General features: G+C 45.0%; 1 protein-coding gene across 1 annotated transcript in view; it reads left to right on the top strand.

Moving 5' to 3' along the window:
* ANKMY1 (ankyrin repeat and MYND domain containing 1) overlaps positions 1-12,731 on the top strand; it is a 67,815-nt gene extending 55,084 nt beyond the window's left edge. The window contains exons 14-16 of the mRNA XM_031651721.1: positions 9,821-9,899; positions 10,975-11,135; positions 12,512-12,731. Of these exons, the coding sequence (XP_031507581.1) occupies positions 9,821-9,899; positions 10,975-11,135; positions 12,512-12,558 (287 nt within the window). The 3' untranslated portion in view covers positions 12,559-12,731. The remainder of the gene's footprint in view (positions 1-9,820; positions 9,900-10,974; positions 11,136-12,511) is intronic.
* Positions 12,732-15,748: the final 3,017 nt, after the last annotated feature.

Raw genomic sequence — 15,748 nt, 5'->3', positions numbered from 1 at the left:
TAAGACTAACAGATTTATCAGCAGAAACCTCACAGGCCATAAGAGAATGGGATGGTATATTCAACATGCTGAAAGAAAAAAACCCTGTCACCCAAGAATACTATATCCAGCAAAATTATCTTTCATAAATGAAGGACAAATAAAGTCACCCCTGGACAAACAAATGCTGAGGTAATTCATTACTACTAGACCAGTTCTACAAATGCTCAAGGGAGTCCTAAACATAGAAGTTAAAGGACAACATTTACCATTATGAAAACACACCAAAGTATAAAAGTCACTGGCAAAGTAGTTATACAAAGGAGGAAGAGAAAGAACTCAAATGCTACCACTATAGAAATCCACCAAAGCACAATGCCAAACTATAAGAAAGGAACAAGAAGTATATGAAACAACCAGAAAACAACATGATGGGAACAAAGCCTTAGGTATCAAGAATAACCTTGAACATGAACAAATTATCCTCTTAAAAGATAGAATAGCTAAGTGGATTAAAAATGATCCATGATCCAAAAATGATTCTGCTTACTAGAAACTCACCTTATCATTAAAGACATATAGACTGAAATAAAGAGATGAAAAAAGATATTCCAAGCAAACATAAACCAGTAGTGAGCAGGAGTAACTAGGTATACTTGTATCAGATAAAATGGACTTTTAGTCAGGAAGAGTAAAAAAAAAAAAGACAAAGTCATTATATAATGATAAACGGATCAATCTAGCAAGAGGATATTACAACCCTAAATATATATGCACCCAACACTGGAGCACCCAGATTCATGAAGCAAATATTACTAATCTAAAGGCAGATATATACTGCAATACAATAATAGTGGGGGTCTTCAATACCACACTCTCAGCATTAGGCAGATTATCTAGACAGAAGATAAACAAAGAAACATTGGATTGCAACAGGACATCAGACCAAATGGGCCTCACAGACATTTACAGAACATTTTATCTAACAAATGCAGAATATACTTTTCATCAGCACCTGGAACATCCTCCAGGATAGACCATATGTTAGAGAATAAAACAAATTTCAACAAATAAAAAAAAAAATCAAAATCATATCAGGTATCTTCTCAGACCACTATGGACTAAAATGAGAAGTCTGTGCCAGGAAGAACTCTGTAAACTATACAAATACATATACTATTCAAATATGTATATTATACACATATTTATATACAAATATATACAACTATGTGTATACAAATTTCAAACATAGAAATTAAACATGTTTCTGAATGAATGTTGAATCAATGAAGAAATTAAGATGGAAATAAAAAAGTGTATTGAAACAAACGAATTACAATATACCAAATGGAAGCACAATATACCAAAACCTGTGGGATACAGCAAAAACAGGGCTAAGAGGGGAAGTTTATAGCAATAAATGCCTACAGCAAAAAATTAGAACGATTACAAACTAACAATCTAACAGTGCACCTCAAGGAACTAGAAAAGCAAGAACAAATCAAATCCAAAATTAGAAGAAGAAAGTAAATAAAGATCAGAGCAGAACTAAATGAAATAGAGAAAAAATACAGAGAATCAATGAAATAAAAAGTTGATTCTTTAAAAAGTTGGAAACAAGATTAGTAAACTGCTAGCTAGACTAACCAAGAAGAGAGAATAAATTTCTCCTTTCATATCTTATTTGAAGAAATGAATCTCTGTAAATAAAATCAGAAATGAAAAAGGAGCTATTACAACCGATACCACAGAAATACAAAAGATCATCAGAGACTATATGACAAACTGGAAAACCCAGAGGAAATGGATAAATTCCTGGAAACATACAGTCTACCAAGATGAAATGAGGAATAACTAGAAAACCTGAACAGACCAATAATGAGTAGCAAGGTTGAGTCAGCAATAAAAAGTCTCTCAACAAGGAAAAGCCCAGGACCAGATGGATTCACAGCTGAATTCTACCAAATATATAAAGAAGAACTAATACCAATCCTCCTGAAACCATTCCAAAAAATTGAGGAGGGAATTCTCCCTAACTCATTCTATCAGGCCAGTGTCACCCTGATATCAAAAGCAGACAAGGACACAAGCAGAAAATCTACAGGTCAATTCCTGATTAATCTAGATGCAGAAATTCTCCATACAGTACTAGCAAGCCACATCCAACAGCACTCTCAGAAGATTAGGTCAGGCTTATACCTCGCATGCAAGGATAGTTCAACATATGCAAATTAATAAATATGATACCTCACATCAACAGAATGAAGGACAAAAACCATACAACCATCTCAATAGATGCAGAAAAAATGCTAGATACAACTCAACAAGTCTTCATGATAAAAACTTTTTTTTTTTTTTTTTTTGAGACAGAGTCTTGCTCTGTCGCCCAGGCTGGAGTGCAGTGGCACAATCTCAGCTCACTGCAACCTCTGCCTCCCAGGTTCAAGCAATTCTTCCTGCCTCAGCTTCTAGAGTAGCTGGGATTACAGGCACCTGCCACCAAGCCCAGCTATATTCTTTTTCTTTTGTATTTTTAGTAGAGACGGGGTTTTACCATGTTGGCCAGGCTGGTCTTGAACTCCTGACCTCAGGTGATCTGCCTGCCTCGGCCCCCCAAAGTGCTGGGATTGCATGTGTGAGCCATCATGCCCAGCTGATAAAATCTCTTAAGAAACTAGGCACAGAAGGAATATACTTTAAAATAATAAAGGCCATATATGACAAGTCCACAGCTAACATCATCATAATAGGGAAAAATTAAAAGCCTTTCCTCTAAGAACTGTAATAAGACAAGGTTGCCCACTTTCACCACTCCCATTCAATCCAGTACTGGAAGTCCTAGCCAGAGGAATCAGGCAAGGGAAAGAAAGAAAAGGCATCCCCATTAGAAAAGAGCAAGTGAAATTGTCCCTCTTTGCTGATGATATTATTCTATATCTAGAAAAACCTAAAGACTCCACCAAAACACTCTTAGGTTTCATAAATGAATTCAGTAAAATTGCAGGTTACAAAAGTAAAGGACAAAAAAATCAGTAACATTTATATACCCCAATAATGACCTAGCCAAGACCGAAATCAAGAAGGCAATCACATTTACAATCGCTACAAAAAATACTTAGGAATAAATTTAACCAAAGAGGTGAAGGATCTCCATAAGGAAAACTGTAAAACACTGATGAAAGAAATTGAAGAGGACACACAAAAACATGGGAAGACATCCCATGTTCATGGATTGGAAGAATTAATATTGTGAAAATGACCATACCACCAAAAGCAATCTACAGAATCAATACAATCCCTATCAAAATACCAGTGCCATTCTTCACAAAAACAGAAAAAGCAATCCTAAAATTCATGTAGAACCAAAAAAGATTCCAAATAGCCAAAGCAGTCCAGAACAAAAAGAACAAAGCTAGAGACATCAGATTACCTGGATTCAAAATATACTACAAAGCTATAGTAACCAAGACAGCATGTATTGATATACAAATAGACACACAGACCAATGAAACAGAATAAAGAACCCAGAAATAACGCCATATATTTACAGCCAACTGATCGTTGTGCAAGCTGATAAGAAGATACATTGGGGAAAGGACACTTTCTTCAGTAAATGGTGCTGGGAAAATTGGATAGCCACGTGCAGAAGAATGAAAGTGGACCCTTATCTCTCACCATATATAAAAAAGACTCTACATAAACTAAAGACTTAAACACAAGACTTGAAACTATAAAAATACTCAAAATTTAGGGCAAATTCTCCTGGACATTGATCTAGGCAAAGAAGGTATGACTAAGACTACAAAAACACAGGCAACAAAACCAAAAATAGACAAATGGGATTTAATAAAACTAAGGAGCTTCTGCACAGTGAAAGAAATAATCAACATAGCGAAGAGAGAACCTGGTGAATGGAGAAAACATTTGCAAACTATTTACCTGACAGGAGACTAATATTCAGAATATACAGGGAACTCATACAATTCAACAGGAAAAAATAATCCTATTAAACTTGAGTAAGGGACATGAATTGACGTTTCTCAAAAGAAGACATACAAACAGCCAGTGGTCGTATGAAAAAAATGCTCATCTGTTCATCTTATGCCTAAAAAACAAAAAAAGAATAGCTTAACATCACTAATCAGAGAAATGCAAATCATTCAGAATGGCTATTATAAAAAGACAAAAAAATAACAGATGGTGGAAAGGATGCCAAGGAAAGGGAACTGTTATATGCTGCTGGTGGAATGTAAACTAGTACAGGCACTATGGAACACAGTATGAAGATTTCTACAAAAAAAATAGTATTATCATTCGATCCAGCAATCACACTACTATCTACCCAAAGGGGAAAAAATTAGTATATCAAAGGAGTATCTACACTTGCCTATTTATTGCAGCACAATACACAATTGCTATGATACGGAATTGACCTAAATGTTCATCAGCAAATAAATAGATAAAGAAAATGTGGTGGCCGGCACGGTGGCTCACGCCTGTAATCCCAGCACTTTAGGAGGCCGAGGCGGGTGGATCACGAGGTCGGGAGATTGAGACCATCTGGCTAACACGGTGAAACCCCGTCTCTACTAAAAATACAAAAAAATTAGCTGGGCGTGGTGGCGGGCGCCTGTAGTCCCAGCTATTCGGGAGGCTGAGGCAGGAGAATGACATGAACCCAGGAGGTGGAAATTGCAGTGAGCCGAGATCGCGCCACTGCGCTCCAGCCTGGGTGACAGAGCGAGACTCCATCTCAAAAACAAACAAAACAACAACAACAAAAATAAAATGTGGTATATATACACAATGGAATATTGTTCAGACATAGGCAAGAATTAAATCATGTCATTTGTAGCAACACAAGTGGAACTGGAGGTTAGTATCTTAAGTGAAATAAGCCTGGCACAAAAAGACGTCGTATGTTCTCACTTTTATGTGGGAGCTAAAAATTTTGAACACATGGAGGTAGAGAGTAGAAAAATAGATAACAGAGACTGGGAAGGGTGGGTAGAGAGATGAAGAGAAGAGGTTTAAAGGGTACAAAGATGCAGTAAGATAGAAGAAATAAAGTCAATGTTTTAGAGCAGAGTAGAATTACTATACTTAACAAAAATGTATTTTATTCAGGTGATGGGCATCCGAATACCCTAACTTGATCACTAGACAGTATATACATGTCACAAAACTTTTGATGTGCTCCACAAATTTGTGTAAATAATAATAAAAGGATGCAATGAAAGGTTGTTAGAGGAGACTCAAGACAGTGGGATGTCATATTCAAAATGCTCAAAGATGGCTGGACATGGTGGCTCTAATGCCTGTAATACCAGCATTTTGGGAGACTGAGGCAGAAGGACTGTTTGAGCCCAGGAGATTGAGACCAGCCTGGGCAACATGGTGAGACCCAGTCTCTATTTAAAGAAAATTGAAAGTAACCAAACAAAAAACAAAGTGCTCAGAGTTCGATAAACTGTTAACTGAGAATCTTATGTCCAGCAAGTTAACTTGCAAGCATGAAAGTGAAATCGACATATTCCCAGATAAAACCTGTGAGAATTGGTTGTTATAGCCTTCCCTTAAAATAAATACTAAAAGTATTTTGAAAGCAAGTGACTTAAGGTGGGAATTAAATACACATGAACAAAGAGCATTGGCAAAGTTAATTGTAAAGAAGAATATAAATGCATATTTCTTCTTTGTTAGTTGACTGTAAAAGCAATTTTAAAATAATTTATATGTAAGCAATTTGTATATATGTATGTATGCATTGAATTTATATATTATGTGTGTGTGCATGCATGTGTGGTTACATATGTATATATGCCTGTAACATATAGCAATGTATTATATTTGGCAATAACAGTACAAAGGAAGTGGGCAGGGGGAAAGTTCTGTTGTGGTAAGAAATGACTTTAAATGATAACTCAAATTGAGAAGATGAAATGGAGATCCAGAAATGGTAAATAATTTTAATATAACTAAAGCTATAAATATGTATGTTTTCTCCTTTCTTCTCTCAGCTTCTTTAGAATACATAAAATTATATAAAGTAATCTTATAATGTTGGATTTATAACCTTTATAGATGTGTAATAATATCACAAAAAGGCAGAAAAGGAAATAGAGCTATATAGGAATAACTTTTTAATATCTCACTGCTGTTAGTATAGGTCTGAAGCTGATTATGACCAGTCAAGATTCATATGGTAGGCCAGGCATGGTGATTCATGTCTATAATCCCAGCACTTTGGGAGGCTGAGGCAGAAGGATCATTTAAGCCCAAGAATTTAAGACCAACTTGGGCAACATGGCAAGACCCTGTCTCTACAAGAAATTTTTAAAAAACGAGCTTGACATGGTGGCATGTGCCTGTAGTCACAGCTACTCAGGTGGCTGAGGTGGAAGGATCACTGGCGCCTGGGAGGTTGAGGCTGCAGTGAGGCATGGTCATGCCACTGTACTTTAGCCTGGATGACAAAGTGAGAACCTGTCTCAAAAAGAAAAGAAAATAAAAAGAAGATTCATATGATAAAGGCTGATGCGACCACTAAATAAAGAACTCAAAAATACAGTTCAAAATTATTAGATAAATTAAGACATTACATTAAAAATAATATGCCTGTTCTAGATCCTTGAGGAATCACCACACTGTCTTCCACAATGGTTGAACTAATTTACACTTCCACCAACAGTGTAAAAGTGTTCCTATTTCTCCACATCCTCTCCAGCATCTGCTGTTTCCTGGCTTTTTTTTGTTTTTGTTTCTTTTTTTTTTTTTGAGATGGAGTCTCGCTCTGTCGCCCAGGCTGGAGTGCAGTGGCATGATCTCGGCTTACAGCAAGCTCCACCGTCCAGGTTCAAGCCGTCCTCCTGTCTCAGCCTCCTGAGTAGCTGGGACTACAGGCACGTGCCACCATGCCCAGCTAATTTTTTTTTTGTTTTTAGTAGAGACAGGGTTTCACTGTGTTAACCAGGATGGTCTCGATCTCCTGACCTTGTGATCCATCGCCTTGGCCTGCCAAAGTGCCGATTACAGGCGTAAGCCACCATGACTGGCCATTTCCTGACTTGTAATGATCGCCATTCTAACTGGCGTGAGATGGTATCTCATTGTGGTTTTGATTTGCATTTCTCTGATGACCAGTGATGATGAGCTTTTTTTCATGTTTGTTGGCTGCATAAATGTCTTCTTTTGGGAAGTGTCTGTTCATATCCTTTGTCCACTTTTTGAGGGGGGGGTTTGTTTTCTTCTTGCAAATTTGTTTATATTCTTTGTAGATTCTGGATATTAGCCCTTTGTCAGATGGATAGATTGCAAAAATTTTCTCCCATTCTGTAGGTTGACTGTTCATTCTGATGATAGTTTCTTTTGCTGTGCAGAAGCTCTTTATTTTAATTAGAACTCATTGGTCAATTTTGGCTTTTGTTGCCATTGCTTTTGGTGTTTTAGTCATGAAGTCTTTGCCCATGCCTATGTCCTGAATGGTATTGCCTAGGTTTTCTTCTGGGGTTTTTATGGTTTTAGTTCTTACATTTAAGTCTTTAATTCATCTTGAGTGAATTTTTGTATAAGGTGTAAGGAAGGGGTCCTGACTGTTTTCTGCATATGGCTAGCCAGTTTTCCCAACACCATTTATTAAATAGGGAACCCTTCCCCCCATTGCTTGTTTTTGTCAGGTTTGTCAAAGATCAGATGGCTGTAGATGTGTGGCATTATTTCTGAGGCCTCTGTTCTGTTCCATTAGTCTGTATATCTGTTTTGGTACCAGTACCATGCTGTTTTGGTTACTGTAGCCTTGTAGTATAGTTTGAAGTCAGGTAGCATGATGCCTCCAGCTGTGTTCTTTTTGCTTAGGATTGTCTTGGCTGTACAAGCTCTACCATTTGACCCAGCAATCCCATTACTGGGTATCTACTCAAAGGATTATAAATCATTCTACTATAAAGACACATGTACACATATGTTTATTGCAGCACTATTCACCATAGCAAAGACTTGGAACCAATCCAAATGCCCATCAATGATAGACTGGATAAAGAAAATGTGGCACATATACCATGGAATACTATGCAGCCATAAAAAGGCTGAGTTCATGTCCTTTGCAGAGATACGGATGAAGCTGGAAACCATCATTCTCAGCAAACTAACACAGGAACAGAAAACCAAACACCACATGTTTTCACTCTTAAGTGGGAGTTGAACAATGAGGACACATGGACACAGGGAGGGGACAGTCACACACTGGGACCTGTTGGTGGTTAGGGGGCTAGGGGAGGAACAGCATTAGGAGAAATACCTAATGTAGATGACGGGTTGATGGGTGCAGCAAACCACCATGGCATGTGTATACCTCGGTAACAAACCTGCACGTTCTGCACATGTACCCCAGAACTTAAAGTATAATAATGATAACAAAAAGAATCCACTTGATGCAGAAGAGTAAAGGAAGAATAAAGGAACAGAAAAATTCAGAGACATATAGAAAACAAAATGCAAAATATCAAATGTAAGTCCAACTACAGTATATCATTAATAACATTAAATGTGAATATATTAAACAAGAGGCAGAGATTTTCACATTAGACAAAAGCAGAAGATCCATCTATGTGCTCTTTACAGGACACACACGTTAAATTCAATAATACAGGCCAGGTGTGGTGGCTCACGCCTGTAATCCCAGAACTTTGGGAGGCTGAGGAGGATGGACCACCTGAGCTCAGGTGTTTGAGACCAGCCTGGCCAACATGGTGAAACCCTGTCTCTACTAAAAGTACAAAAATTAGCCGTGTATGGTGGTGCAAACCTGTAATCCCAGCTACTGAGGAGGCTGAGGCAGGAGAATCATTTGAACCTGGGAGGCAGAGGTTGCAGTGAGCCAAGATCACGCCACTGCACTCTAGCCTGGGTGACAGAGCAAGACTTTGTCTCAAAAAGAAAAAAAAATTCAATGATACAAACAGACAAAGTTAAAGGATGAAAAACTACCATGGGAACAGCAATCACAAGAAGGCTGGAATTGCTAACATCAGAAAAAATAGACTTACAAATGCTACTGGTGATAAAGAGGAACATTTTATGATAAAAGGGTCATCAATTAGGAAGATATAACAATTATAAACCCATATGCACCGAATCACAGACACCCAAATACATTTAGCAAAAAGTCACAGAAATGGAGAAACAGATAACTCAACAATAATAGACGGAAATGTCAGTTCCTCACTTTCAACAATTGATCAAAAAACTAGGCCCAAGGTCATCAAGGAAACAGGAAGTGGAACCATACAAGCCTATCAGACTTATCAGATCTCTAGAACACTCTACCCAACAGCAACAGAATCTGTATTCTTCTCAAGTGTCCTGGAGACATTCTCCAGGATAGACCATACATAGATCACAAACCCTTTAAATAAAGTTAAGAGAATAGAAATAATACATTTCATATACTCTGCCCACAATAGAATTTAATTAGAAATGACTAACAGAAGGACATTTGGGAAACTCACATAAAATAACACATGTCTAAATAGCAAGTTTAAGAAGAACCCAAAAGGGAAATTTGAAGCACCTTGAAATGAATTAAAAAGAAGACACAACACAGGTGGAGCAGCAGACTGAAGAGTGAAGCCCCTCCCTGGAGCCCGTGGACTGCCCTGCGCCTCCAGGTCCACGCCGCGCTCTGCGTCCCCGTACTCTATGGAGCCATCGAAGGCTTGGTTCCGCCATCTGCCTCCCCGGTAGTGCAGGCGGGCACCACAGGGAGGGCCCAAGGAGGTGGCATCTGTAGTGGCGGCCCCCACCCTGCTATGTGGGTACTAATGCGGGACCCTCTTTCGTACAGTGGAGCTGATCCCCAGCCACAGGATGAAGAAGAAGGGCCCCAGCCTGCCCAAGGGCCTGGATGTGAAGGAGCAGGGGCAGTAAGTGTGTCTGCGGGCTGGGTTCTTTCCAGGATGGCAGCCTGTGTTTGGACAGTGCTGTGCCGGGCCTGACCACCTCATCCCGGGACAGCCTCTGCCATCTGATACCCAAGTGGCATGGCCTCCTCCAGGAAGTCCTGCTGGCAGGCTCTGGGCTTCAGCCAAGATGAGGTGCAGATGATGCACCCTGCAGACGAGGGTGCAGAGTCACAGGGCACACTCATGGAGCTGCCCTGGGCTGCTCCCGGTGGGTCAGAGAGGGGTTCCATGTCCTGCAGGAGGGTGGCCACCTCCCGTCCCAGAGACAGCCGCTGAGTGGGGTTTGAGCCCAGGCTCTGCTTCTGCAAGGTGTCCTGTGGAGGCTTGCCTGGCCTGCCGGCTGTGTGGCAGAGCCTGCATACCTGCACCTCCTTGCCCCTCCCTCCACCACTGGCCTCTCCTTGGAGTCTCAACACTGTACTCACTCTGCTGTTCCAGAACAGTCTCTTTACATGCCTGTTTCTGCTCTGGGATGAGAGGGCAGGAACCAGGCCCTGTTCTTATGGGCGTCCCCACCTCATAAACCCTGAGCCACCCAGCGAGGTGATGGAGAGGGGACTGGTGCAGGACAGGGAGGGGTTTCTCCTTCTAAAGCAGAGGAGACTGGTGCTTTGAGGCTCACCCCAAAGGCAGGCTCCATGCCCTGCCCCCGAAGAGTCACTTCTCCCATGCCACAGTGTACCACAGACATTTCCCTATGTGCCTAGGAGTTCCCCACCATCGTTGTGTTTATGGCACCATGGCGGTCTCCTGAATGGATGTGCATTCACTTAACCAGCCCTTACTGGTGGGCAGAGGTGGTTCCCAGAGCTCGGCATGTGTTGGTTTACTATTCTAAATGTTGCTGTGCTGAACATCCACAGGACAGGGACTTGGGGGCTTTTGTCTGTGTGTGAAGGCTGCCCAACACGGGACAGTGCGGGACGGTGGGGACTAGTCCAGGAGCTCAGGGCCAGGCACAGCTCCCAGGCAGCGGCTGTTTGTGGGGAAGCGGGTTCAGGAGTGGCCACCTGCTGACTGTGAGGCTCTGTTGCAGAATTCCCTTCTTCAAGTTCTGCTACCAGTGTGGCCGCTCCATCGGGGTCCGCCTCTTGCCCTGCCCTCGCTGCTACGGGATCCTGACCTGCAGCAAGTACTGCAAGACCAAGGCCTGGAACGAGTTCCACAAGAAGGACTGCGGGGACCTGGTGGCCATCGGTAGGTTGGCCCTCAGGTTGGGAGGCAAGGGGTCCGCTGCTGCTGAGGGCGAAGGCGCAGACCTGGGGTGCTGGTGAGGGGCACCTTCATTTCCCGAAATCTCTCCAGATTCAGGCCACTTTTCCAACATTTCCAGATGGGCCTGTTGGGCATCAGGGGGCCACTGAGGCAGCCTGGCTCTTCCTCACCTACTGTGGCAGCATGATGCTTGTCCTCGCCCTGGAAGGGGATACACTCCATCCCTGCAGAGCTGGAACATGGACCCCTGGGGGCTCTGTGGACCCGTGGGAGCTTCACTGAACTCCTGGGGGCTCTGCTGACACGTGGGAGCTTCACTGAACTCCTGGGGGCTCTGCGGACCCGTGGGAGCTTCACTGAACTCCTGGGGGCTCTGCTGACATCTGGGGGCTTCACTGACACCTGGGGGCTCTGCTGGACACCAGTGCCTCTGGACCACAGGGCAGTTGGCCTTGGGGCTCCTGCAGGAAATTTCCTCCCAGCCTGCCGTCTCAGATGTCTGTCGTAGTGTGGACATCAACAGGTGTCTGCTTCTAGAAACACCGGCTCTCCTGCGCTCCCCTCCTCCCCTCCTTGGTGTGACCAGGGCCCGGAGCCTCGAGGGCGGCGGGCATTGCTGAGGCTGGTGTGTGAGGCTGTGCAGTGGTGACCGCTCTACTGGGACCTGGCTGGGTTCCCAGCCTGGTGGGGATGGGAGTGGGTCTGGGAAAGCCCCTGTCCTTGGGCCTGTGCCCTGAAGCGAATGGCTGCTGACCTCCTTCCCCACTCTATAAAATGGGGCTTTATTTTTTTTTTTTTCTTTTGAGGTGGAGTCTTACTGTGTCACCAAGTCTGGAGTGCAGTGGCGCGATCTCCGCTCACTGCAACATCTGCCTCCCAGGTTCCAGCGATTCTCCTGCCTCAGCCTCCCCAGTAGCTGGGACTACAGACGCGTGCCACCACGTCTGGCTAATTTTTTGTATTTTTAGTACAGACGGGGTCTCACCATGTTAGCTAGGATGGTCTCGATCTCCTGACCTTGTGATCCACCCACCTCGGCCTCCCAAAGTGCTGGGATTACAGGTGTGAGCCCCCGCGCCCGGCCAATGGGGCTTTTAATAACAGGCACCCTCGGTGGGGTCGCAGCTTCTTGGCTTGTAGACTCCAGGATGGTACTTGGTGGGTCTGGCAGGCCCCTCTTTGAAGAGTTACTGCAGATAGCCCTCAGGCCTTGCTGCGTCCGGTCTCCTTGCCTGCAAAAGCGCTAGACAGAGCACAGTCCTCAGCCGCCCCACACAGCCTAAGTTCTGGAGCCAGGCCTGGGGGGAGGCCAGCTCCAGCCCCCTCTTCCGCCTCCCCCATACCTTTTCCTCCTCCAGTGACACAACTGGAGGAAGTTTCCAGAAGGAGAGAAGAATCTCAGTGAAGCAGCAGCTGCACGTCCGAGGCTTGGGGAGGACCCAGGACTGTGTGGGTTTCTTACCTGCCTGAGCCACCTCAGGGAATCTTCCAGCCTACTGCGCGCATTTCTGCAGCTTTGGGGCCATGCTTTGTAGCCGTGTCTCCCTTGCGACCTCACAATAAATTGGCTCCACAGGGTGTTTTTGACAGTCTGTGCTGTGCTCCGCCCCTCGCGGGGCAGTCCCAGAGCTTTTGTGGAGCCTGTGCCTGCCTCTGCCCTTGGCTTTGATCTTGCCTGGCCTCCCATGGGGCTGGCCTGGGCCGTCCTGATGGACCAGGTGGGCGAGGGTCAGGACTCGGAGCCTGCTGCAGAGATGGCGTGGGGGCAACTCCTGGGTCTCTGGGGCTTGTTCTGTGACCTTGTTAGGAGCCCGCGGCAGCAGGCTCCACTCCCTGCTCAGGTGCCCATGGGTGCAAGGCTCCTACTGGGGTCTGCGGTGCTCATTTGTTCCCCGTGCACTTACGGAGTGTCTGCTGTGTGCTGAGTGTTCTGAAGATGACGGTGTTTGTGGAAATCACTGGGACTGAGAGGAAGGAGGGCCTGGAGCAAATGACAGGGAGCAGTGCTGCCTTCGAGGGTCACCCACGTGGAAATTCATGGAGAGGGCAGGGGAGGGTGCACCGCATGGGGCGGACCTGGAAAAGGACAACAGCATCCCCGGGGACAAGGGGACAGTGTCCAGGGACGAGGACGATGGGGGTTTGCTGCTGAGGGCAGAATAGCTGGGAGTGTGGGGGGTGGGAGCCTGTGCTGGGGCTGGAGCCAAGCAGGTGAGGCCCCACTCCAGGCTGGCTTGTGGCTGTCAAAGCAGCTGCACCTGCAGTGACTTTTTGTTGCTGACTTCCTTGGTCTTGTCAAAGATGGGCTGCGTGCTGGGGGTTTGTTGGGGTGCCCTGGGAAATGCTGCTATAAGGGGTCAGCAACGAGCCTGGGCAGAGGGACAAGCTGACCGATGGGTGGCTTTTCATAGGGGCTCCCAACGGACGCGGGGGCCAGGCCTTTGTACCCCTGCATCGGCTGGTCACTGGTCACAGGCTGCCCCTGGGAGGGTCGTAACCGTGTGAGCTGGCTCACTGCCGCCAAGAGCTGTTCCTGGTCGGGGGCTCCGGGGTGCTGGGTGGGTGTAGGCACCCCCAGCTTCCACTACCTCTGCTAGAAAGGAAAAAGCTGCTAATGGGTACTTATTTGATGGTACACTTAATTCTGTAGAAGTTAGAGAATATCTGTAAAGCAAAAGAAAGAACCTGTAAGTGACAATTATCCACACTGTATTAGTCCATTCTCGCACTGCTACAAATACATATCAGAGACCAGAAAATGTATAGAGAAAGGAGGTTTAACTGGCTCGGGGTTCTGCAGGCTGCACAGGAAGCATGGCGGCATGTGGCAGCTTCAATCATGGCAGGAGGAGAAGGGGAAGCCGGCACTTCACATGGCCGGAGCGGGAGGAAGGTGAGGGGCTGCCACACACTTTAAACAGCCAGATCTCGTGAGAATTCTGTGACCACGAGAACTGCACCAGAGGGGGACGTCTGCCCACGGGATCCAATCACCTTCCACCAGGCCCCACCTCCAGCATAGGGGATTACAATTTCACATGAGATTGGGCAGAGACACAGATCCAAACCGTATCACAGACACCCGGAAATTACCACGGCCAACACTTTGTGTGTGTCCCTTCGATCTCTACAGGCATGAGTGCACACAGACACGTGTGTCTAGAAGTGGGAGCATCCTCTCTGTTCTGAACTAGGCCATGAACATCTCTGTTATTAAATACTTTTCTGCAACATAATTTCCCCAAATAGCTTTATTTTGTATTATGTATGCAACATATGCTTATTTAAGAGAGAAGACAGCACAGACGAGTGATAAAAATAACTGGGGGAGGTGGCATATGCCTGTGATCGCAGTGACTTGGGAGGCCAAGGTAGGAGGATTGCTTGAGCCCAGGAGTTCCAGACCAGCCTGGGCAACATAGTGAGACCCTGTCTCTAAAAAAAAGATCTTAGCTGGGTGTGGTCGCACACACCCGTAGTCCCAGCTACTCAGGAGGCTGTGGTGGGAGGACTGCTTGAACTAGGAGTTTGAGGCTACAGTGAGCTATGATGGCATCACTGTGCTCTGGCCTGGGTGAGAGTGAGATGCTGAAAAATAATTTTTAAGAATGAGAAAATCATCTTAAGCTTACAATTCAAGGATAAGCATTCTCAGCATTTTGGGGAACATATTCCTTATTTTTTTGAGACAGAATTTCTCTCTTGTTGCCCAGGCTGGAGTGCAATGGTGGCATCTCAATTTGCTGCAACCTCTGCCTCCTGGGTTCAAGCAGTTCTCCTGCCTCACCCCCTGAGTAGCTGGGATCACAGGCGTGTGCCAACATGCCGGCTAATTTTGTACTTTTAGTAGAGACAGGGTTTCACCATGTTGGGCAGGCTGATCTCGAACTCCTGACCTCAAGTGATCCACCCGCCTCGGCCTCCCAAAGTGCTGGGATTACAGGCATGAGCCACCACGCCCGGCCCTTGGGGAACATATTCTTTGACTGTAACCCGTGCATGCAGGCATCCACACTGAGCCACACTGTGTACACGCAGGCACTGTCTCGTGTCCCCGCTGCTTATTAAAATCGCACGGTTAGTTCTTCAAGCCCAGCCTACCACACATGGTGTTGGTCCCGCCATCTTCGGTGGCCGACGGCACTGCACTCCCTGGGCTAGGCGGAGTTTACCCACGTGATGCCTGTTACAGGCATGCGGGTGGTTTCATGGTCCACGTTAAAGGGTGAACGGTTCTAAACAATGCTGTACACACACACGGTTGGCCTAGTTTTCCCTCCAGTTAAATTCCAGGAAGTTATGTTTTCAGGTTCTGAGAGTTTTTGTTCTCAGTTGTGTATTCTTGGCGCACTCTTGGGGAAGGTTCTATCAGTCTAAAGCGTGGTCAAAAGACTGTGAGCGTGACTTCACCCTGCACCCGCGGCCATGAGCGCTGCAGGAGGTTTAGCCTTACCCAGGCTCCTAAGGATTTATGCGCGAGTCTGAGCATCTGTGCATGTTGGCGTGACATTGATGTTTTCTACTGGTCCGTTTTTTTCTTTTTTTTGAGATGGAGTCTCACTCTGTCGCCCAGGCTGGAGTGCAGTGGTGCCATC

Source organism: Papio anubis, chromosome 10 (genome assembly GCF_008728515.1).
Source record: "Papio anubis isolate 15944 chromosome 10, Panubis1.0, whole genome shotgun sequence".
NCBI classification, from domain to species: Eukaryota; Metazoa; Chordata; class Mammalia; order Primates; family Cercopithecidae; genus Papio; species Papio anubis.
The sequence above is the reverse complement of the archived record's forward strand: the minus strand, read 5'-3'. Positions and strand labels throughout refer to the sequence as shown.